Source organism: Delphinapterus leucas, chromosome 4 (genome assembly GCF_059928025.1).
Source record: "Delphinapterus leucas isolate spDelLeu-1000000601 "Yukka" chromosome 4, BTC_Dleu_Yukka2, whole genome shotgun sequence".
Classification (NCBI taxonomy): domain Eukaryota; kingdom Metazoa; phylum Chordata; class Mammalia; order Artiodactyla; family Monodontidae; genus Delphinapterus; species Delphinapterus leucas.
The window spans coordinates 11,303,942-11,327,926 of NC_143132.1; the positions used below are offsets into that span (position 1 = coordinate 11,303,942).

The window sequence follows — 23,985 nt, forward strand, 5'->3', positions numbered from 1 at the left end:
CAGTGGTTGAGAGTCCGCCTGCCGATGCAGGGGACGCGGGGTTGTGCCCCGGTCCGGGAAGATCCCACATGCCGCAAAGCGGCTGGGCCCGTGAGCCATGGCCGCTGAGCTTGCGCGTCCGGAGCCTGTGCTCCGCAATGGGAGAAGCCACAGCAGTGAGAGGCCCGCGTACCGTAAAAAAAAAAAAAGCAAAGAGCTAGGAGATAGAAAGTTATTGGCAATGGACATTTCATCTCTATGAAACACAGCCCAGGCAGCCCAAAAGGTAGAAGGGAAGGACTAGAGGTCAAAGAATTTGAGACTCCACGCATCACCCACATTCCTGTATCTCACACATGACTCACGAGTCACACCTGGATCTGAGGGCCAGCCTAACTCATCCATAAGGAGGATCAGTCACCTCACAAATTACCCCAGTGAGTACAAAGGACAGAACTGCTACCCTGGAGGAGCATCTAAAGGATGCTCAGTATAGTCACTTGGGAAAAAAATTCACATATTGCTTCTTCATGCTACATTAATTCCGATAATGGGACTCTGTGGGTGGGGGACCTGGTGGACCTAAAAAGGTGACAAGATGTTTGTCATTGAGCACATCACATCCTCCCTACATGAACCGAGATGCCCGGCATTCACACGCAAAGAAACCCGATGAAGAAAAGGGAGAACAGAAAGAAAGGGATTGGAATGGTGACCCAATATGACCCCATTTACACAGGTAACCCTTCTTTTTCTACCATAGTAATATGTCCTTCTTCAGAAGTACACTGAACAAACTGTATTTGTTATAGAATAGGAAAGCATGATTGGCAGGTCTATTCATAGATTTAATTTAAAACAGTTTCCTAACAACATCAAAAAATATAAACTTAAAGTATTTGAACCATGTCTGCTGCTGGAAAGTGGTAAACGAATGCATGCTTGAAGTTGAACCTGGTCTCTAAGGTCTTCAGTTGAGAGTTTCTAACTAAAGGGTATATCTGCTTGCTTCAAAAAATACTTATGTCTGTTGTTCTTGATACAAAAGTCTACACTATCTTTAATAAATAAATAATAGAGTGTTTCTTAAAAGTATGAAATGTAAACTTTGTTGCCTTTTCTGACACACACATTTTAAAAATCGCTTGAACAATGACAGGGCTCTTATGGGAAAGGATGACATGACATATTCAGTTCCCAGCAAAGTGGGTAGTTCACTCTGCCACTAGGTTGATGCTATCTTCAAAAAGTGTTTCTACAACCCTAATCAAATTCTAAGGACCTGCAATCAAAGAGAACACCATCTCACACAGGAAAGCTAGATTCCAGGACCGAGAGAACGCGCAAAGAACATTAGATGAAAACGACAAACTGGGATTATGAGAACATTATCATGCAAACAAAATACGGCCCACGCTTTTCATTAGCGAATCAAGTTCTTATGTGGTTAAGCAGCCTATCTCCTGGCATTTAAGGAGAGAAACTCAAAGAGCACAAGCCAGACTTGGCACGTGTTCATACACTCCTGACTCTGTCAAGGCGCCATGTATTTTTCCATTACTGAGAGGTTGCTTGTGTTACAGCAGGGTTTGGGAAGGAGTCTCAGGTCTTCTTCCCTGGAACTGAGGGGCTTCCATGCTTCTCGGGTCTCTCCCCCACCACGTAATAGATTTCCTCCACAGATTGTCATTTTTCCTTCTCACACCTTGGGGATGCCTTTGGGGGGAACGTACCAAAGACATCTGCAGAAATTTCCCATGATAATCAGGCAAGAGTAGGCTCAGATCTGGTCACCAACAACTACTCTTGTGAAACATCACAGGACCTCCAAGCCAAGAGAGCATTTTCCAACCGGGCTGGCAACCAGGACCCCATAATGTCGGAAAGTAGCCTTTCAGGTGACCTGCAGTGATCTAATCCAGCAGAGTATAACTTGGTAGGTAACAACCTTCCTTAACCACCTTCCAAGTGTGCTGGAAATCAGAACCAGATCACCTGATAGGAGCCAGTGATGGTTTTCATTGACATCTAGCAATAAAAGACCTGGAGGAGACTGGAAATGCTCTAACAGCACAACTGCTGGTGCTCTAACAGCACAACTGCTGGAATCTTCCATGGACCAGCTCTTCAAAGAGCTAGACCAGTGTCTGATCAGGCAACCGTCTCCCGAGTGATCAGATGCAGGGGAGCATTTCAAATAGGGTCCCAGTGGGAGAATGAGATTCTGAAGCAATAACAAGATCATCATGATTATTTCTAAACACACCAAGGACTCGGCATCATAGGTCAGGGGGCCTACCTGGAGGCTGGTGGAGGTAAGAAACAGGAGGATTACATGAGTTCTCCAAACATACAGACATGGCATTTATAAATCTATTTTACAGTAACCAGACCCAAGCCTCAGGCCCAGGCATGGGTCAGACTCCCAACTGAACGTAGCTGGGGGCGATGGGATTTCAAAGACCCTGGAAGCCATGATGAGCCCTGCAGCGAAAACAAAGGAAAACACAGTTTTGCTTCACAAAATGGGAAATTGTTTAGGGGGAAGGATTGTCAAGAAGTATTCCCAGAAGCTTTGAGGGTCCTGTCTTTGCCGTCCTGTTGCCCTGTGGCTGAACACCAAACAGTGGTCCTCGAAAAGCAACACCATTTCCAGACAGCACCTGCTGCCTCAGGCTGGAGCTCTGCCAAGCACACCCTGGGCCGGCTCCCTAAGGCTCATCAAACAACTGCAGGTCCAAGCGGACCACGATCTCTCCCGTGGGAACTTCATGCAGCAGGAGACACTTTGTAACTGGACCCTTGGAACCCTGGTCCTTCTTGATGTCAGCCACGCGGATCTCCGTCCGACCCAAAAAATCTGAAAGGAGAAACACACAGACCCTCCTCAGAGAGGATGCCTTCTCTTCAAGGCAGGTACTTGGCATATTGGGAGTGTCCCAGTAAATTGTTATACTCTTCCTTCTTCCAAAAGGGAATTAGGTCAGTTTCTGAGAATTCAGGGACTACAATGACAGCATAATTTTTATTTTCTTAATTTTTTAAAATAAATTTATTTATTTTATTTATTTATTTTTGACCCCATTGGGTCTTTGTTGCTGCGTGCGGGCCCTTTCCAGTTGCGGTGAGCGGGGGCTACTCCTCGTTGCAGTGCAGGGTCTTCTCATTGCAGTGGCTTCTCTTGTAGCAGAGCACGGGCTCTAGGCGCACGGGCTTCAGTAGTTGTGGCATGCAAGCTCGGTAGTTGTGGCTCGGGGGCCCTAGAGCACAGGCTCAGTAGTTGTGGCACATGGACTTAGATGCTCCGCGGCATGTGGGATCTTCCCGGACCAGGGCTTGAACCCTTGTCCCCTGCATTGGCAGGCGGATTCTTAACCACTGCACCACTAGGGAAGCCCAGCATCATTTCTGAATGAAGTGAAAACAAAAAGGTACCAGGATGGGGATGAAGGAGAGCCCAGAAGGAGCTCAAAACACAGACTTTCCTCACACTCGAGGACCCCCAAAGGGCTATGAGCTTCCTGGGAGGCAATGCAGAACCAGATGTCCTATCTGCTGAGCAATTTGCAACTTACATGAAATTTAAAGAAATTGCCCAGAAGAAAGTCAGCTATTTCTGGGACAAAAATTGGACAGTAGTTTCTCCCAGGGGTTGACCCAGGAACATGCTTCGCGATGTTACACTCCTTTTCGAAAAGCCAAGGATGGTGAACAAGGGCTGGTCCTTATAATGCACCACTGTAAGTGCCAGAGAGCAAACTCGAGGGGGTGGGGAGGAGGTGACAGCACGGGAGCTGCGTGCTTCCAGCCATGCTCCCAGGACTATCTCAACACCACTTTTTATCAAATATTGAGTCAGTATGAGAATGGACGTGAGCGTGTTTGAAACTATTTTTGACGCTGTGCAAATGCACAATGGTGTTAAACGGGCCTCCAGACCATTAACTCCTTCATTTTTTCATTCAATGATTAGTTTTTGGAATATACTATGATCCAGGAACACTTGTACAGGAAACAGCTTTTCTTTCAACGGTTAAAACCTGGGAATTTTTTCTGGTGGAAGATACTGGATTATTTTTCCCCTTGTGCATTTCATGGAAATGATCTTTGAAGTAAGAACAATACTAGGATTTGCAATTTAAACTCTAGTGGAGCTGCCATTGTGTCGTGGTATTTCACTACTAAAATAAATCCAACCTCAAGCCTTTATTTATCAGAATAAAAACTGCCAATGAGGGACTTCCCTGGTAGCTCAGTGGTTGAGCATCCACCTGCCAATGCAGGGGACACGGGTTCAATCCCTGCTCCAGGAAGGTCCCACGTGCCGCGGAGCAACTAAGCCTGTGTACAACAAGTACTGAGCCTGCGCTCTAGAGCCCGTAAGCCACAACTAGCGAGCACGCTCGCTGCAACTAGAGAAAGCATGTGCGCAGCATGGAAGACCCAACACAGCCAAAAATAAATAAAATAAATAAATTTAAAACCAAATTGCCATTGAAACACAGTGCTTCAGAGCCCAGACTTATGAGTCAGATTGGTCTGGTCATGCTCTAACATTTAGCCTGCTATGTGACCATCTCTGGGCAACAATTAATAGTAACTAACTCACAACGAGATAATTCATATAAAAGTACGAAAAGACAAAAGCCACGTGGAGCAATTTAAGCCTTGCACAGATCATGCCTGCACTGGATCCTCACTCCTAGCACTTAATTTTACTCCTTTGAATATAATTAAGTTGAGACCGCAATCTTTAAACTTACTCTCTTATTTTGGGTCAAGGAAGGGAGAGAGAAGTTTCTCAGAATCATTGCCAGTCCCATTTTTTTTTTCCAGGCTCAAGCAGAAACAGAAAGTTGGTTGAAGGGATGATACATCCAACACAATCCCATCCCTTTAATTAACCAGAAATGTCACCCAAAGGGCACTGATCGATTCTGCCACGTTTTTTGTGGGCTAATGTTCTTCTTGCTCTACTGGCTAGTTTTATGAATTTTCTCCATAGCTTTTAGCCAAGGACTAAAGAATTGGGTGGAGGCTTTGTGGTATAGCTCTCTCTGCATTTACTTGCTTTGGGGAAGCACAGGACCATGGTCTTTGTCTAGGGCAGCTGGACCACTCTAGACCAAGCATGCTTTGTCCACCTTCTCTGAGACAACCTGGCATCAGTGAAGGCCTCTTTCCAAGGGATGCTGAGTCTTGTCTAATGCCAACCTCATCTTTCTGGCAGGAAGCACAAGAAATTCTGGGCACCAAGTTCCCAGGTAGAAAATATTTATCCATGAAAGCCAAGTGACAGCGAAAGGGGAAGCGTGCCTCGGGGCCGCTTTTTACTCACCGTCTGGAGAGAACTGGTCCCTCTCGAACACGGTGATGCAGAGGACCTCCTGCTCCAGGTCTTTGATGAAGAACTGGCAGTTGGAATTCCACTTGGGATTCAGAGTGTCCTGGATTGTCTTGGTGATGTGACACTGGGAGCCCATGGTCACCTCGCAGTACGGGTTACTCTTTCCTAGAGGGAACAGAGCCTGCTTGACTCCCGCCTGCTACCCAGCTCTTCTGGGTGAGCGTGGCGGGGTCACAGTCATGTGGCAGCTGTTCCCGCTACACCCCTCATTTTGATCTCACTACAATGCCATACTTAATAAGCTGCATAAAATGGAGAATCCAGGTGGAAACTCACACAATCCAGCATCATACTTAAAGTATACTACTTAAATATTCATAATACTTAAATAATTACATTAGTGGGCTTCAAAACTAAGCCTTTCCTGTCTCCTCACTTTAGCCCTAGATTGTGTCAAAACCACAGTCATCCCTCAGTATCCACGGGGACTGGTTCCAGAACCCTCCACAAATACCCAAATGCTCAGATACTCAAGTCCCTTAGATAAAATGGTATAGGCTTTGCTACCCACATCCTCCCATATACTTTAAATCACCTCTAGATTACATGTAATAACCTAATACAATGTAACTGCTATGTAAAGCATTGCCAGTGTGTGGCAAATTCAAGTTTTGCTTTTTGGAAATTTTTCAAATTTTCTTCGAATATTTTCGATCAGCAGTTGGTTGAATCCGCAGGTGCAGAACCTGCAGATACAGAGGGGTTGACTGTATTGTGAAAGGGCAGCCACTCAGATCTTTCTCGAAAGCAAAATGGTGGAAAAGAATTAAAGAAAAAATTTTTTTAACAAGTGCTACAAAATCCAAGTCTGGAAGGAAATTGAGGATTATGGAAACAGCACATTTGTTTTAAAGCCAGGTGGAGGGGATGCAGAAAAGGCTTCCACCACTAATATGCGATAGAGGGGGCCTCTTGGGTCCTTACCGTGTGACCGACAGGGTTTCAGTTCAATGCCCTCAACCACGTTCACCATCAACCTTCCAATGCCTGTGGCCCTTTGGGAACGGACTATGACGGCAAGAGAAACAACACAAAATGCTCCCGTTTAGGATCTGCTGCCTTTCTGGTTTGCCTCATGATCTGTCTTATGCTCCCCTGCAAGAACAATTCCCCACCCCTACTCCACCTTGAATTCTCGCTTCCTTGATCCTGGAATCTGCTCTCCACCCCTCACCCTGCACCCCCGCTCTCCCTCTTCTGCCTGCCTGCCCCCTCAGGCTCTCCCCTACCCCCAGGCCCATCTTCCAGCTCTAAGGGTTCTAGGCACAACCAAACGGCTCTCTGCCGCCACTCTGCAGGATCCCGGGCCCCTCTGCTCAGCGATGTATTTACCCAGGTACGCCTTCTCCCGCTTCTTCTTCTCCGTCTCTATGTAGAGTTCAGAAGCAGCTTTGATTTTCTGCACCCAGGCGGTCCTTGGAAAGGGAGAGACAGAACGGTGCCAAACAGAACTCAGGCTTCAGGTCTGTACAAATTCAGTTTCTAGGACTCTGCCTTGTTCGTTTGATTTTTACAACAAAGGCTCAGCAAAGAAAGTCTGGTTTTATGTCACATGGTGCTAATCATGATTTCTACCATGCACAACAAAGGCACGAGTGATATTTTTACTGATGTACTCAAGACCTGAGTTTGCGTCCCCAGGGAAGAAAATCTATGATGATAAATGCTGCCCTGGAGGAGATGTTGGCAACAACTCCTCTTCCTTCCTTCTTGAAAAGCAACACATATTTGCCTAATCCAATAAGGCCAGAAGGATTTCTCTTACTAAACCATCCAAGGAAAGAAACCATTTCCCAGATAAGGAACCACTTTCCGTGAAAGAGCACACACACGCTGGGGAAAGCATCTTGGCTTTCCCCAACATCTTGGCGTGATGTTTTCACCTTCCTTTTCCTGAGAAGCATATGCATGACAACTTTAGCCAATTTCCTGCTTTTTGGCACAAATGCTCTTGGAATGCTGTAGGTCTTATGTCAAGTTCACCCTTCAGAAAATAATCTGTTTCATTTGGCTCCGGGGCAGAACCTTGTAGAAGAGATTAAAGCAAAAATGCCCACAGTTCTAGGATCCAGAACGTCTGTCCAGGGGAGCCAGCTGAGGAGGGAGTCAGGATTAGGTGGTCCTATCCATCCCCAAATCACTTTCCTATTGGTTTCTGCCACCTGGGAAACCTTGGGAAACGAGATGCTCCATTTATCTCAAATTCTGAAAATTGCTTTTTAAAAAATTCTCAAGCAAAATTCATTTCAATGCCTTTTACTTTGCAAAATTCATGCCATGGGTCAAACTTCCGAGAGGCTCTAGAAAAACGTATTAAGACAGCCCCACCCTCATGCCCCTGCCCCACCTCCAGCCAGAGGGGGTGGCATTGCAACTGAAGGAACGTTGGGACCTGCTGATTAATTAAATGTCCCACATCTGTCCTACACCTGGTGGGACCTGGGCGCCCAGTGCCAGTGAGGAGGCAGGTCTTACCTTTCGTTTATGCTTTCTGCTCGGAGGGTGTAGACTCGGTCAATGTGGGAAATGTGGAAGATGGGTTCATCCCCGGAAGGGTCAGTGGGTAATTTTACTAGAACCTCATTTAGGAAAATAGGCTGAAAAATAATGCACAGCCATTACAAAACCAGACTGGGGGCCATGTATTGCAATAAACTATGAGTATGTGTGTGTGCTTACGTGCACGTGTTCTAATAAACTAGACTGAGGGTGAAGGGTGTGTGTGTGTGTGTGTGTGTGTGTGTGTGTGTGTGTCTGCGGCGGGGGTGGAAGGGTGTTTCAGTAAACTATACCAGAATAATGATTTTGTGTTCATATTGACTTTCAGATACTGCAAATTATAAATATGGATTTCCCCCCTCCGTTTTGCAGGTATTTTTAAAGTCCTCCAGAATAAGAACTGATGGGTCTGTTTTTCTCATAGTATATCCTAGTCAGCAGTTTCCATCAACTCTACCTCCAAGCAATTCTCTCCAAGTTGTTCATACAAAGCTGCTAGTGACAAGCTACATAAGTACATTGTGCTTTTTCCCAAAATAAAGCTAACTGCTGCTTCAGAGAAAATTCTTCTGTGAAAATACCCACACAGAGACAAGTTCAGAAAAACAATATCCCATGACATGAAGACACACAAACACAGCCATGCACGTAGAAGCAGACCAAATAAACAGCTTAGGAAAATTCTCTACACGTTGACTATGTAGACTGGCTTTTGCTGGAAAAAGGTGAGGGGCACAGATGTTCCAAACCATCTTGAGAAGTTTGGAGGGAGATCTGGGAATGTTCAGGAAGTGGGTGCTTGAGTTCTAGTCTCGAACTTTCCCACACCTGCCACACTAGACCGGGAACCCCACCAGGGCAAGGCATATCTTCAACACATCTGGGGGACCCACAGTAGCCACTTGACAGCTAATAGATGTTTCGTCAGTTGATTTGAGCGTCGTTCCTTTTCTGATACTGCTGGACCCGTGATGCTGTGGTCACCCTAAATCCTGTCTCAGCCCCTGCACTTCCTGTATGCCACAGCCTCCAAACCCTGCTGAAATGCTCCTTTTGGAAACTTCCTCCTCCCCCAAACATCAACCCTGATGTTGCAATCTAGAATCAAACTTACGGTTTTGTACATTTTATACTGCAGGTTTGATTTGGGGCTGAAGACTTTGTCGGTGCCCGAAGAGCCCAGGGGCTTTATGATTTGGGTCAGCAGGAGGAAGTCGTTGAAGAGGAAGCCATACAGCTCCTTGTTGCTCTTGGCCTTGTAGAGTTTCCCACTGTGAAGAAACTTGCGTGGCCCCAAGCAGTTGGTCACTGAATTGAACACAAGTTGCTGAGAAAGGAAAACAAAACCCAAAGAAGACAGGATAAAGTGAGGTCATTTTTTTGTTTTGTTTCATTTTGTTTTGTTTTTCTGCATCTGAAAGCATGGGTTCCATCAGAATCTGAAGCCTGTAACTTAGGCTCAAATCAAGGACTGCTTTGAAAACTTCAGGCAGGGACTTTTGGAGCCAAGAAGTCAAAGTCGTGGTTCTGGAGATTCCACGTGTCAAGATGAACTTTGGCTATAATTCCTAATGCTTTTCCTTGAGGTCTGCTCAGTGTCTCAGGGCGACTGGTGCTTTTCTCCCTTGTATTTATTGGGGAAACTGGGCAGCAGGAAGAAAACACTCAGCCCTCTCCCTCCTTAATGGGTATGTGCTGTGTGCAGGCTAGTCCGCCGGAGGTGGCATGAACCAGCTCCAATGATGGCCCTGCACAGGCTCAGACAGTCCTACGCGGTTCTGGAAAGCAGCAGCGACTCTCTCTGTACAGTTCTACAGGACAAATGCTACTTTCCAAGGCGCAGCTTGAGTCCAGGCCCCTACCACATGGGTGGACTACAAAACTCAGTGGTGCTGACAGATGCCTCGAAGCCAAGCAGAACAGACACTCTTGGTGCCCATTATATCTCACCCAATTCACTGGTCCTGAAAATGTGAAGGGGACAGGCAGCTCTCTTTCTTCCACTTCCCAAAACTTGGAGACAGATCTAAGTGCGGAAACGCAGCTCTGTCATCCCCCTGGGCTCTATCATCTCATGCTCTATCATCCCCCCTTGGGCTCTATCATCTCCTGTGAGCAGGTTCTAAAGGGGCAGAGGGAGACTGTAGAAGATATAACCCCACTAAGGCCCCCCTTTTGGATAGCGGGGGAGAGACTGAGGGAGGGGAAGGCCACAGCTGTGCCCAGGAAGTGATACGATCCAGGCAGGAGTCAGAACTTCGGGTCTCCACCTGCCCACACTTGGGCCCCAGGGGTATCCTCCATCCAGCAGCCTTCAAAGCTGAGGCTCTCTCCAGAGCTATGAACCCTACAGACCTCCCTGAGAAGAGTATTAATGAAGAGGTGACAGTTCACAACACACATTCCCCAAGAGATGCTGCTGGCCACCTGCCTGCCTCCAGTGTGGGAGAAAGAATCAGTGGGGCCTCTATGACCAGAGACCTATAGGCAGCAAGGAAGAGTGACCAGTCCACTCTGTTCTCAGGTACAAGGAGGGACGAGGGCCTCTAACCTCCCACTGAGGCTCTGAGGGAGCCCCAAAGACTGAAGGTGACATCACAAAGAGAGCCTTCAAAGGATGTCAATCTAGCCCTTTTTACTCACCAAGAGAGAGTTCAAGCCACTTGGGGGCAATGAATCTAGCAATTCACTTGGATGACATAGAGTTGATGTGGTTTATTCACACTCAAAGGTTAGAGCCTCCAACTGGCCAGGCTAACACTGAACATACGTGAATTGGGAACAGACTTGATAGTTCTTGATCTTAAGACAAGAATGCCAAAGATGGCATTTATTTGAAAATTAATCACTGGTGTGTGTCCAGATCTGGGCCAGGGAACAGAAGCCAACATGCCCCCTCCCCACGATTGTGAACCCTGACTGTACAGACAAAACAGACCATACAGAAAGCTGGTGTACAACAGCCAGGCAGGATCGATCACTAAAGAAGGACAACAGTCTATTTCAAAGAGGGTATATACATCCCAAAAAAGCAAATGACAAGAGTTTATTTTATTCTTAATGTTTTGAGGGTTTTTTTATTGCTGTGCCATGTGGCATGCAGGATCTTAGTCCTCTGAGCCCATGCCCCTGCAGTGGAAGTGTGGAGTCCTAACCACTGGACCACCAGGGAATTCCCTATTCTTAATGTTCTAAGATGAAGACCCAGGCCTCACTGAGTCCCGTGACTGCAGCCCTGATACTCAGGGAAGGACCCCTTTAAAAGTGCACAGTGAGGGGAATTCCCCAGCAGTCCATTGGTTAGGACTCTGTACTTTCACTGCTGGGGCTGGGTTCGATCCCTGGTCAGGGAACTAAGATCCTGCAAGCCACGTGGTGTGGAAAAAGAAAGAAAGAAAGAAAGAAAGGAAGGAAGGGAGGGAGGGAGGGAGGGAGGGAGGGAGAGAGAGAGAGAGAGAGAGAGAGAGAGAGAGAGAGAGAGAAAGAAAGAAAGAAAGAAAGAAAGAAAGAAAGAAAGAAAGAAAGAAAGAAAGAAAGAAAGAAAGAAAGAAAAAGAAAGAAAGAAAGAAAGAGAAGGAAGGAAGGAAGGAAGGAAGGAAGAAAAAAGATAGGGAACATTGAAAAAAATAAGAAAAAGTGCACAGTTGCACTTCAGGCTGGCAGATTCAGGAGCTGTTCAAGTCCACTGTCTTCAGGATCAAGTTAATGCTCCTTGGAATGATACACAGCCCTTCCTTGCCCTGGCTTCAACTTGCCTTAAAGCTTATCACCTGTCACCCTACATTGCTTACCCAAGTCCTGCACAGGCTGTGCCCTCCACTGAAATGCCCTCCCCCTGGATTCTTTCCTGGAGAGGTATCTTCATCCTTCAACACCCAGCCGAGTGTCACCTTCTCCAACATGTCCCTGAATCCCTCCATGATGGTTCCTTCCTCCATGAGTGTCCAACAGCACTTGGCACCTAGATCTGCCTCATAACGTCTCACACTGTGTGGTAAATACTGGTTTGATCCCTCTACTTGGTCCAGGACTGTAGGCTTCTTGAGATGGCGTAGGTCACATCTTATTGATTTCCATGTCCTCAGTGTTTAGTACTGAACAAGGCACATGGGCAGTAAATGTTTATTGAATGAATGAATGAATAAGTAAGCCAACCAACCAGTGAATGCCCCTGGATTGCTTATCAACACAGTTCCAAAATGGGAACCCACATCCATCACCTTGGTTTCCACATGGCTGCTTCCATAACTTTGGTTATCCCACACCTTCACAGAAGGGGGACAGGAGGTAGGGCAGGGAGGAAGCAGTGGTGTAACTTCCTCAGGTAGTGAATGCCTTTGAAGCTTGTAAGAAGGAAGGAGCCACAGGAAGAGTGGGTGAGGGAGACAGTCTGCCTGGGCATTTTGGTAAACCCTAGTCAACGGTGTGTGTGCATGAATGTGTGTATGTATGTGTGTATCTGTGTGTGTGTACAGAGGCAAAGAGAAAGAGAGTGAGAACAGGCAGAAAGAATGAATGAGACTAAAGTAAAGATAAGGGACAAGAAGAGAATCAAATACTACAGGAGAGACTCTGTTTCTGGTAGTATGGTGGACTAGAGACTCTGACTCACCCAGTGAAAAATTTCAAAACCAAATAAAATATAGAACTGTAGTTTTTAAATGCAAGTAAGGTGGTAAAAATTAAAAATGAAAATAAGAAATTTGAAGAGGTCAAAAACAGCATGAAAATGTGAACCCTGGAAGATAAACAAGTCCCTAAGCTGGCTTTAGCCCTGAGAGTCTTTCTTAAATCTGGTGACCTTAAGCTTCCATTTTAAAGGCTATGGAGGGTGCAAGAGACAGGAGATATATCCAGGGCCCACATGAGATAACAGGAGATCCCAAAACGCTGGACTCCAAAGGAAGAATGACAAGTAAACTCAGCACAGAAGGGATGACAAAGAAAACTTGCTTGTTTTTGAACTTGGTGTAAGTGGAGGGAAAAAAAAATGTCCCTGAGAATTTGTAACCACAATGCAGTTCTCATTTAAGTTTACAACCACAATTCACACACTAGTGTGATCTGAAAACCCCTCTATATCTAATTTAGGGTGATCCTGGTAGCTAGCAACACTTGCAGGAGGAATACAACTTCAGACCTCAAAGATCCCACAGATAAAGTTCCAAGGAATGTTGAGCTCACAATCAAAAATCAAAGTACATACAGAGAAACAGACATGTGTGGTGAGAGCTAGCAGAAGCAACAGACAAAACAGTGAAACTCATAACCTGAGTTAATGGAATAATCAGATCTGAAATATACAAGAATATATTTTAAATGTGTTAGGAAACAAATGAGAAGCATGGTCATTTGTGAAAGGACCAAGACAAGAAAGAAACCAGCAGATTAGAGAAAATAACTAGAATGCTGGAAAGGGTAAAAGAAAATAATTGAAATTTAAAAAAACTCAGTAGATGGATTAAACAGCAGATTAGAAGAAGCTGGAGAGAGAATTAGCAAACTGGAGGCCAATGGGGAGGACAATTCATGCTCTTTTCTCATCCTCCTTCAGGCCAGCTGCCAAGGCTCAGTGGGGGAGACCCAGGTTACACCCTAAGGCGCTACCTCAGACAGGCCTTCACACTGCACATGGGCCTGGATCCACTCCAGCCGGTCCGAGTTCTCCTTCTCCCGCACCCCTTCGTTCACCTGGGAGCACAGCTCCTCTGCCTTCTCCAGGGCATGCTTCAAATGGCTGTGGTCTGGGTGGTTTTCAGGAGTGTTTTCCAGGATCTACATTGGAGAACAGAAGACAACATCCTTAGACAGTGTGGGTGAGCCTGCGGTTCACTGTTCTGGAGGGCCAGACCCAACAGAGGCAGGGCATAGCACAGACCTTTCCTGAACAGTGCCCACAAGAGCAACTGAAGCTCTAAGCACGCACCTTGGCAATGACATGGAGAGAGATGACCACTCTTTGTTGGCAGGGGACCCTTGGGGGGCAGGGGCTGCCACATTATCTATACTTGGAGTATGAGGAGGGCAGTGGCTACAGCAAGGGCAATATTGCACCACATGTGGCTTTCTCCCTGGAGAATGGCTCTTTCCTGGGTCCATGCACAGCTGTAGGCATCTATGGACCCATGGAACTACATGCTAATGGGTGCATCTGAGCAAAGGCATTTTTCTGGATAAATTATTCCAAGCCAGTGGTTAAAAGTGCCAGCTCTAGAGCAAGACCTCCTGGGTTAAAATCCCTGCCCTGCCATTGACCAGCCATGATATGGGTCAGTCACATAAATATTCTGAGCCTCATTTTCCTAATATGAAAAATGGTAATACTAATAGCACCTCCTTCGTAAGGTTGTTTGGAGGACTAAATGGCTTGATACAAGTAAAGCACTTTGCAAAGTACCTGGCCCTTTAAAGGTGCTCAGTAAGTGACAGCAGTTACCATCAGATTCTCAAAGGACTTTGAGGACATTGAGAACAGTCATCCTGAGGAAAGACACTAAGAATGAAGAAAGGTCCTAAGCTATCTTTGCAATGTACTAGGATTATGTTGAGGGTGTACTTGCCCAGGCCTTGTCCATATACAAATAAGTCAAGTGGGCTTTACCCTGAATAATATCTCATCCCTAGGGTATACTTTGGTTTAAAGTCCTAAGGAGGCACCCAATTTGAGGAAAACACCCAATCTGGGTCCTGTGTGTCCACCAATCATCTCCAAACAACAACCCCAGCCCCGGATGGATCCTGGGTGTACATTAGAGTCCCTCTGAAAAGTCCTGATGCCTCAACTCTGACCATATCAGAATCCCCAGGGGTGGGACTCAAGCATCAGAATTTTCTAGAGCTCCCTGGGTGATTCTAACATACAGCCAAGACTGAGGACAACTGCTCTCGACAGGAAGCCCACATAGCTGAATTGTGTGAATTCTTTTTTGTTTGTTTTTTGTTTTTCAAAATGAAAATAGGTTTATGTTTTTTCTCATTGTAAAATTATTATTGTATAAAATTTAGAAAATTTAGAAAGTTATAAAAAAACCTAAAAACCACCCATAATTGCACCATCTGGAAATAACCTCTGCCTATCCGTTAATACACTCTGCGTAGATATAAATACATATAGTTAAAAAAAAATAAACATTGGATCATGCTACCATATTACACTGTACCATTTTGTACTTGCTTCTTTCCCACTTCACGTCAGTTATAGCACAGTATTTAGTGTCCACTTTATATGGACCTAGATCATCATTTTATTATTTTTTAATTGAAGTATATAGAGCATCATTTTTAAAGATTCTATAATATGTCATTGTAAGGATGAACCACAATGCATTTAAACAGTTTCCTTCCCATAAAACTTCATGTTTCCAATTTTTCAATATTTCTCTGATTATTTCTTTAGAATAAATTCCTAGAGATGGTAGTGCTGAGCCAAAGAGAGCATGGAGTTTGATGTATACATCGCCCTCCAAAAGGCTGAACCAATCCACCTTCCACAAGCAATCTTGCCCACACTGAGGACTCACAATCTTTTCAATATATGCCTACCTGGAAAGCCAAAAGCAGGTATTTTCTTGTTTGGTTATACATTTCTTTTATTACCAGAGAATTTGAATTTTGTGTACACTTAGTATGTAAGTGCACTAAATGATAAAGCTAACATTTATATACGGCTTAGTAGGAGCCAGACATACATATATTCACTCAGTTGATTTCTCACAACCCTATGCAGTAGGTACTATTAGCATACCTATTTTACATATAAGGGAACTGAGGCCCAGAAAAGTTAAGTAACTTGCCCAAGGGCACACAGGAGTGGTACCAAGATTCAAATACAAGCAGCCTGGTCCCTGACATCATTTTTTTAAATTATTTTTTTAACATCTTTATTGAGGTATAATTGCTTTACAATGTTGTGTTAGCTTCTGCTGTATAACAAAGTGAAGCAGCTATACATATACATATATCCCCAAATCTTCTCTCTCTTGCGTCTCCCTCTCACCCTCCTTATCCCACCTTCTAGGTGGACACAAAACACCGAGCTGATATCCCTGTGCTATGCTGCTGCTTCCCACTAGCTACCTATTTTACATTTGGTAGTGTATATATGTCCATGCCACTCTCTCACTTCGTCCCAGCTTACCCTTCCCACTCCCTGCGTCCTCAGGTCCATTCTTGACATCTGTATATCAATTTACATTCCCACCAACAGTGTAAGAGGGTTCCCTTTTCTCCATGCCCTCTCCAGCATTTATTGTTTGTAGATTTTTTGATGATAGCCATTCTGACCGGTGTGAGGTGATACCACATTGTAGTTTTGATTTGCATTTCTCTAATGATTAGTGATGTTGAGCATCCTTTCATGTGTCTGTTGGCAATCTGTACGTCTTCTTTGGAGAAATGTCTATTTAGGTCTTCTACACATTTTTGGTTTTGGTTGTTGTTGTGTGTTTTTGTTTTTTTTGAATTTTATTTATTTTTGTATACAGCAGGTTCTTATTAGTCATCAATTTTATATACATCAGTGTATACATGTCAATCCCAATCACCCAATTCATCACACCATCACCACCACACCTCCGCCTCTTTCCCCCCTTGGTGTCCATATGTTTGTTCTCTACATCTGTGTCTCAATTTCTGCCCTGCAAACCAGTTCATCTGTACCATTTTCCTAGGTTACACATACATGCATTAATATACGATTTTTTTCTCTTTCTGACTTACTTCACTCTGTATGACTCTCTCTAGATCCACCCACATCTCGACAAACGACCCAATTTCATTACTTTTTATGGCTAAGTAATATTCCACTGTATATATGTACCACATCTTCTTTATCCATTCGTCTGTCGATGGGCAATTAGTTTGCTTCCCTGACCTGACTATTGTAAATAGTGCTGCAATGAACATTGGGGTGCATGTGTCTTTTTGAATTATGGTTTTCTCTGGGTATATGCCCAGTAGTGGGATTGTTGGGTCATATGGTAATTCTATTTTTAGTTTTTTAAGGAACCTCCATACTGTTCTCTATAGTGGCTGTATCAATTTACATTCCCACCAACAGTGCAAGAGGGTTCCCTTTTCTCCACACCCTCTCCAGCATTTGTTGTTCATAGATTTTCTGATGATGCCCTTTCTAACTGGTGTGAGGTGATACCTCATTGTAGTTTTCATTTGCATTTCTCTAATTATTAGTGATATTGAGCAGCTTTCCATGTGCTTCTTGGCCATGTGTATGTCTTCTTTGGAGAAATGTCTATTTAGGTCTTCTGCCCATTTTTGGATTTGGTTGATTGTTTTTTAATATTGAGCTGCATTAGTTATTTATATATTTTGGACATTAATCCTTTGTCCATTGATTCATTTGCAAATAACTTCTCCCATTCTGAGGGTTGTCTTTTCATCTTATTTATGGTTTCCTTTGCTGTGCAAAAGCTCTGAAGTTTCATTAGGTCCCATTTGTTTATTTTTGCCTTTATTTCCATTACTCTAGGAGGTGGATCAAAAAAGATATTGCTGTGATTTATGTCAAAGAGTGTTCTTCCTATGCTTTCCTCTAAGAGTTTTATAGTGTCTGGTCTTACATTTAGGTCTTTAATCCATTCTGAGTTTATTTTTGTGTATGGTGTTAGGGCGTGTTCTGATTTCATTCTTTTACATGTAGCTGTCCATTTTCCCAGCACCACTTATTGAAGAGACTGTCTTTTCTCCATTGTATATCTTTGCCTCCTTTGTCATAGATTAGCTGACCATAGGTGCATGGGTTTATCTCTGGGCTTTCTATCTTGTTCCATTGATCTATATTTCTGTTTTTGTGCCAGTACCATATTGTGTTGATTACTGTAGCTTTGTAGTATAGTCTAAAGTCATGGAGTCTGATTCCTCCAGCTCCACTTTTTTCCCTCAAGGCTGCTTTGGCTATTCGGGGTCTGTTGTGTCTCCATACAAATTTTAAGATTTTTTGTTCTAGTTCTGTAAACAATGCCAATGGTAATTTGATAGGGATTGCATTGAATCTGTAGATTGCTTTGGGTAGTATAGTCATTTTCACAATAAAGATTCTTCCAATCCAAGAACATGGTATATCTCTCCATCTGTTGGTATCATATTTAATTTCTTTCATCAGTGTCTTACAGTTTTCTTCATACAGGTCTTTTGTCTCCCTAGGTAGGTTTATTCCTAGGTATTTTATTCTCTTTGTTGCAATGGTAAATGGGAGTGTTTCCTTAATTTCTATTTCAGAGTCTTCATCATTAGTGTATAGGAATGCCAGAGATTTCTGTGCATTAATTTTGTATCCTGCTACTTTACCAAATTCATTGATTAGCTCTAGTTCTTTTCTGATAGCTTCTTTAGGATTCTGTATGTATAGTATCATGTCATCTGCAAACAGTGACAGTTATACTTTTTCTTTTCCAATTTGGATTCCTTTTATTTCTTTTTTTTTTCTCTGATTGCTGTGGCTAAAACTTCCAAAACTATGTTGAATAAAAGTGGTGAGAGTGGGCAACCTTGTCTTGTTCCTGATCTTACTGGAAATGGTTTCAGTTTTTCACTATTGAGAACAATGTTGGCTGTGGGTTTGTCATATATGACCTTTATTATGTCGAGATAAGTTCCCTCTGTGCCTACTTCCTGGAGGGTTTTTATCATAAATGGGTGCTGAATTTTGTCAAAAGCTTTTTCTGCATCTATTGAAATGACCATGTGGTTTTTCTCCTTCAGTTTGTTAATATTGTGTATCACATTGATTGATTTGTATAATTGAAGAACCCTTGCATTCCTGGGATAAACCACACTTGATCATAGTGTATGATCCTTTTAATGTGCTGTTGGAATCTGTTTGCTAGTATTTTGTTGAGGATTTTTGCATCTATGTTCATCAGTGTTATTGGCCTATAGTTTTCTTTTTTTGTGACATCTTTGTCTGGTTTTGGTATCAGGGTGATGGTGGCCTCGTAGAATGAGTTTGGGAGTATTCCTCCCTCTGCTATATTTTGGAAGAGTTTGAGAAGGATAGGTGTTAGCTCTTCTCTAAATGTTTGATAGGATTCACCTGTGAAGCCATCTGGTCTGGGCTTTTGTTGGAAGATTTTTAATCACAGTCTCAATTTCAGTGCTTGTGATTGGTCCGTTTATATTTTCTATTTCTTCCTGGTTCAGTCTCGGAAGGTAAAATTTTCTAAGACTTTTACCATTTCTTCCAGGTTGTCCATTTTATTGGCATATAATTGCTTGTAGTAATCTCTCATGATCCTTTGTATTTCTGCAGGGTCAGTTGTTACTTCTCCTTTTTCATTTCTAAGTCTATTGATTTGTCTCCCCCTTTTTTTCTTGATAAGTCTGGCTAATGGTTTATCAATTTTGTTTACCTTCTCAAAGAACTAGCTTTTAGTTTTATTGATCTTTTCTATTGTTTCCTTCATTTCTTTTTCATTTATTTCTGATCTTATTTCTATGATTTCTTTCCTTCTTCTAACTTTGGGGTTTTTTGTTCATCTTTCTCTAACTGCTTTAGGTGTAAGGTTAGGTTGTTTATTTGAGATTTTTCTTGTTTCTTGAGGTAGGATTGTATTGCTGTAAACTTCCCTCTTAGGACTGCTTTTGCTGCATCCCATAGGTTTTGGGTCATCATGTTTTCATTGTCATTTGTTTCTAGGTATTTTTTGATTTTTTCTTTAATTTCTTCAGTGATCTCTTGGTTATTTAGTAGTATATTGTTTCGCCTCCATGTGTTTGTGTTTTTTACGTTTTTTTCCCTGTAATTCATTTCTAATCTCATAGAGCTGTGGTTGGAAAAGATACCTGATACATTTCAATTTTCTTAAATTTACTGAGGCTTGATTTGTGACCCAAGATGTGATCTATCCTGGAGAATGTTCCATGAGCACTTGAGCAGAAACTGTATTCTGTTGTTTTTGGATGGAATGTCCTATAAATATCAATTAAGTCCATCTTGTTTAATGTATCATTTAAAGCTTGTGTTTCCTTATTTATTTTCATTTTGGATGATCTGTTCACTGGTGAAGTGGGGTGTTAGAGTTCCCTACTATAATTGTGTTACTGGTGATTTCCCGTTTTATGGCTGTTAGCATTTGCCTTATGCATTGAGGTGGTCCTATGTTGGGTGCATAAATATTTACAATTGTTATATTTTCTTCTTGGATTGATCTCTTGATCATTATGTAGTGTCCTTTTTTGTCTCTTGTAATAGTCTTTATTTTAAAGTCTATTTTATCTGATATGAGAATTGCTACCCCAGCTTTCTTTTGATTTCCATTTGCATGGAATATCTTTTTCCATCCCCTCACTTTCTGTCTGTATGTGTCCCTACAGACTTCCGTCTGAAGTGGGTGTCTTGTAGACAGCATATATACGGGTCTTGTTTTTGTATCCATTCACCCAGTCTATGTCAGTGGGTCTCTTGTAGATAGCACATATACGGGTCTTGTTTTTTTATATATTCACCCAGTCTATGTCTTTTGGTTGGAGCATCTAATCCATTAACATTTAAGGTAGTTATCGATATATATGTTCCTATTACGATTTTCTTAATTGTTTTGGGTTTGTTATTGTAGGTCTTTTCCTTCTATTGAAGTTCCTGCTTAGAGAAGTTTAGCATTTGTTGTAAAGCTGGTTTGGTGGTGCTGAATTCTCTTAGTTTTTGCTAGTCTGTAAAGGTTTTAATTTCTCTGTTGAATCTGAATGAGATCCTTGCTGGGTAGAGTAATCTTGGTTGTAGGTTTTTCCCTGTCATCACTTTAAATATGTCCTGCCACTCCCTTCTGGCTTGCATAGTTTCTACTGAAAGATCAGCTGTTAACCTTATGGGGATTCCCTTGTTATGTTATTTGTTGCTTTTCCCTTGCTGCTTTTAATATTTTTTCTTTGTATTTAATTTTTGATAGTTTGATTAATATGTGTCTTGGCATGTTTCTCCTTGGATTTATCCTGTATGGAACTCTCTGTGCCTCCTGGACTTGATTAACTCTTTCCTTTCCCATATTAGGCAAGTTTTCAGTTATAAGCTCTTTAAATTTTTTCTCAGTCCCTTTCTTTTTCTCTTCTTCTTCTGGGACCCCTATAATTCGAATGTTGGTGCATTTAATGTTGTCCCAGAGGTCTCTGAGACTGTCCTCAATTCTTTTCATTCTTTCTTCTTTATTCTGCTCTGTGGTAGTTACTTCCACTATTTTATCTTCCAGATCACTTATCCGTTCGGCCTCAGTTATTCTGTTATTGATTCCTTCAGATAAATTTTAATTTCATTTATTGTGCTGTTCATCATTGTTTGTTTGCTCTTTAGTTCTTCTAGGTCCTTGTTAAACGTTTCTTGTATTTTCTCCATTCTATCTTCAAGATTTTGGATCATCTTTACCATCATTACTCTGAATTCTTTTTCAGGTAGACTGCCTATTTCCTCTTCATTTGTTTGGTCTGTTGGGTTTTTACTTTGCTCCTTCATCTGCTGTGTGTTTCTCTGTCTTCTCACTTTGCTTAACTTACTGTGTTTGGGGTCTCCTTTTCCCAGGCTGCAGGTTCATAGTTCCCATTGTGTTTGGTGTCTGCCCCCAGTGGCTAAGGTTGGTTCAGTGGGTTGTGTAGGCTTCCTGGTGGAGGGGACTGGTGCCTGTGTTCTGGTGGATGAGGCTGGATCTTGTCTTTCTGGTGGGCAGGACCACATCCAGTGGTGTGTTTTGGGGTGTCTGTAGCCTTCTTATGATTTTAGGCAGCCTCTCTGCTAATGCGTGGGGTTGTGCTCCTGTCTTCCTAGTTGTCTGGCATAAGGCGTCCAGCACTGTAGCTTGCTGCTTGTTGAGTGGAGCTGGGTGTTGGCGTTGAGATGGAGATCTGTGGGAGAGCTTTCGCCATTTGATATTATGTGGGTCCGAGAGGTCTCTGGTGAACCAGTGTCCTGAACTCAGCTCTCCCATCTCAGAGGCTCAGGCCTGACACCCAGACGGAGCACCAAGACCCTGTCAGCCCCACGGCTTTTTTTCTTTTCCTATGTGCTCAGTCTAGTTCCACTTGCTCATAGAGGGCCACGTTCAGAGGCCTCCCCCCTGCACTTCAGACCAGACTTTCTCATGGGAAATGGTGACAATGACACCTCAGCTCGAGGGCAATAGTTGTGACTCTTCTTCTCAGTCCAGTTTCATGTGCTTATAGGGGGTCGTGTGCAGAGGCTTTGTGCCTAACGCGTCAGATCACAGATTCCATGGCAGACTTCTGCACAACACCTCATTCAAGATGACAGCATGTTCTTTACCACTATTCTACACTCCTCTCAGAAATGTCTAGTTGGTATCTTCTTATATACAGTTAAAATCTGTTTACTCAGCTTATATCTGTCATTTGTCTTTTAATGTTGTTCATTATATTTTGTTACACAACATTTTTTAAGAAAAATGTTTATTCAAATAATATGAACACATTCTTGATATGCAAGAGTCAAACAACACGGAAGTATAGATAACAACTGTGCTCTATCCCCTTTGCTCTCCTGCCTCAGAGGTAACTGTACCCAGGCTTAAGGGCATCCCTTTAGTTCCCTTCAGATGCTCCACATACATTTAACAGTCACACAGAGTTTTTCCTCGGTTTTGCAAAATGGACCATACTGTAGGATTGCTTGTGAAAGGTTGTTTTTGGGCTTTGTTTGTTTGTTTGGTTTGTTTTGTTTTAACTTAACAGCATTTTCTAGATATCATTCCAGCTAATATAAAAAAGTCTCTTTCATAGTATAGACTCACCACTTTATTTAACTACTCTCCTTAATGAACATCTAGGTTTCTCCCAGAGGAAAAAAAATTTTTTTCAAGTTGCTACAACTCTAAATTCTTTAAAGTTCTGTCTTTGGTGCCATGCTAAGAATTTCTCCACCTCAGTATTATAAAGAACATTTAATCTTAGTATTTTTACAGTTTTCCATATGTATGTTATAACTGGCCAACTTTAAAAATTCTCTTCTTAGGTTTGCTAGTTTTCAGTTCGTTCTTTTGGGTTCTCTAGGGTAACAATCATGTTTCTGCACAGAATGATAATTTGCTTTTTCTTTTTTAATATTTATGTCTCTCAGTCCTTTTCTTGTTTTTGTTTTTCTCCCCATTAGCTAGACCTAGAACACCTATTTTATTTTATTTTTTTTAATATTTATTTTATTTATTTGGCTGCTCCAGGTCTTAGTTGCAGCCTGCAGGATCTTTGCTGCAGCATGTGCGCTCTAGTTGCCTGACCAGGGATCAAACCTGGTCCCCTTGCACTGGGAGTGTGGAGTCTAAGCCACTGGACCGCCAGGGAAGCCCTTAGAACTTAAAAAGCTTGTTTCCAACTTCAATTCCCAACTAAATATTGGGGGAAGTAAAGAAAGGTGTTGAGTTAGTTTAATAGTAACTGTCAAGTTGGAGAAAAGGAAACAGTAGATTGAAAGCTTCTTTCAAAACTAATCCTTTAACTCAACCAATGTGGCCACAGTGTATTTTGTGGGGTCATACTGGGCTTGGACTGAGGAACTGGCTTATACAAGAGGGAAATTTGCTACATATAAGGGGATTCAGCAAATAAGTAAATCTATTGAGGATAATGAGAGCCAGGCTTCTCATGGAGAAGGGAGTTATATACAGAGAAAGGGGAAAGGCTAGAATAAATTCCATGATACTAGATTAGAACAGGAAGTATTGGTGTGAACTCATGGGTTTTAATACATATTATAATATATATAAATCTTGAAATAAATATGTTTGCACACTTATGTTATGTAAATATGTGGGTGTGAATATATACACATACATATATTGCCTGGCTTGGCCACTGAGAGACTCAAAACGCAACAACACCCCAGTATCAGTGAGCACACCAGTGTCTAGATCTGCGCTTCTAAATTCTCCATTGAAAGGAACCAGATCTAAAACTTCTCTCCAGGAGCTTTCCTCCCTGTGGTTATAGAATCACAGGCTCAGAGGATGTCTAAGTCTGCTCACTCACTTTACAGATGGGCACGCTGAAACCCTAACTTTTCTATTCTTTTCTTTCAGTATTGGCTTTCTTAAAATGACAGGAGGAAAACAATCATCTAATATCAACATAAAGTATCTCACAATGGCTTT

The 23,985-nt window shown here is 42.7% G+C and overlaps 1 protein-coding gene across 1 annotated transcript in view; it reads right to left on the bottom strand.

Moving 5' to 3' along the window:
* Window positions 1-2,616: 2,616 nt before the first annotated feature.
* Window positions 2,617-23,985, bottom strand: part of ITSN1 (intersectin 1) — a 172,675-nt gene continuing 151,306 nt past the window's right edge. The window contains exons 32-38 of the mRNA XM_022552996.3: window positions 13,493-13,660; window positions 9,000-9,212; window positions 7,862-7,983; window positions 6,719-6,801; window positions 6,311-6,394; window positions 5,318-5,491; window positions 2,617-2,839 (exon numbers count right to left, since the gene is read on the bottom strand). Of these exons, the coding sequence (XP_022408704.1) occupies window positions 2,691-2,839; window positions 5,318-5,491; window positions 6,311-6,394; window positions 6,719-6,801; window positions 7,862-7,983; window positions 9,000-9,212; window positions 13,493-13,660 (993 nt within the window). The 3' untranslated portion in view covers window positions 2,617-2,690. The remainder of the gene's footprint in view (window positions 2,840-5,317; window positions 5,492-6,310; window positions 6,395-6,718; window positions 6,802-7,861; window positions 7,984-8,999; window positions 9,213-13,492; window positions 13,661-23,985) is intronic.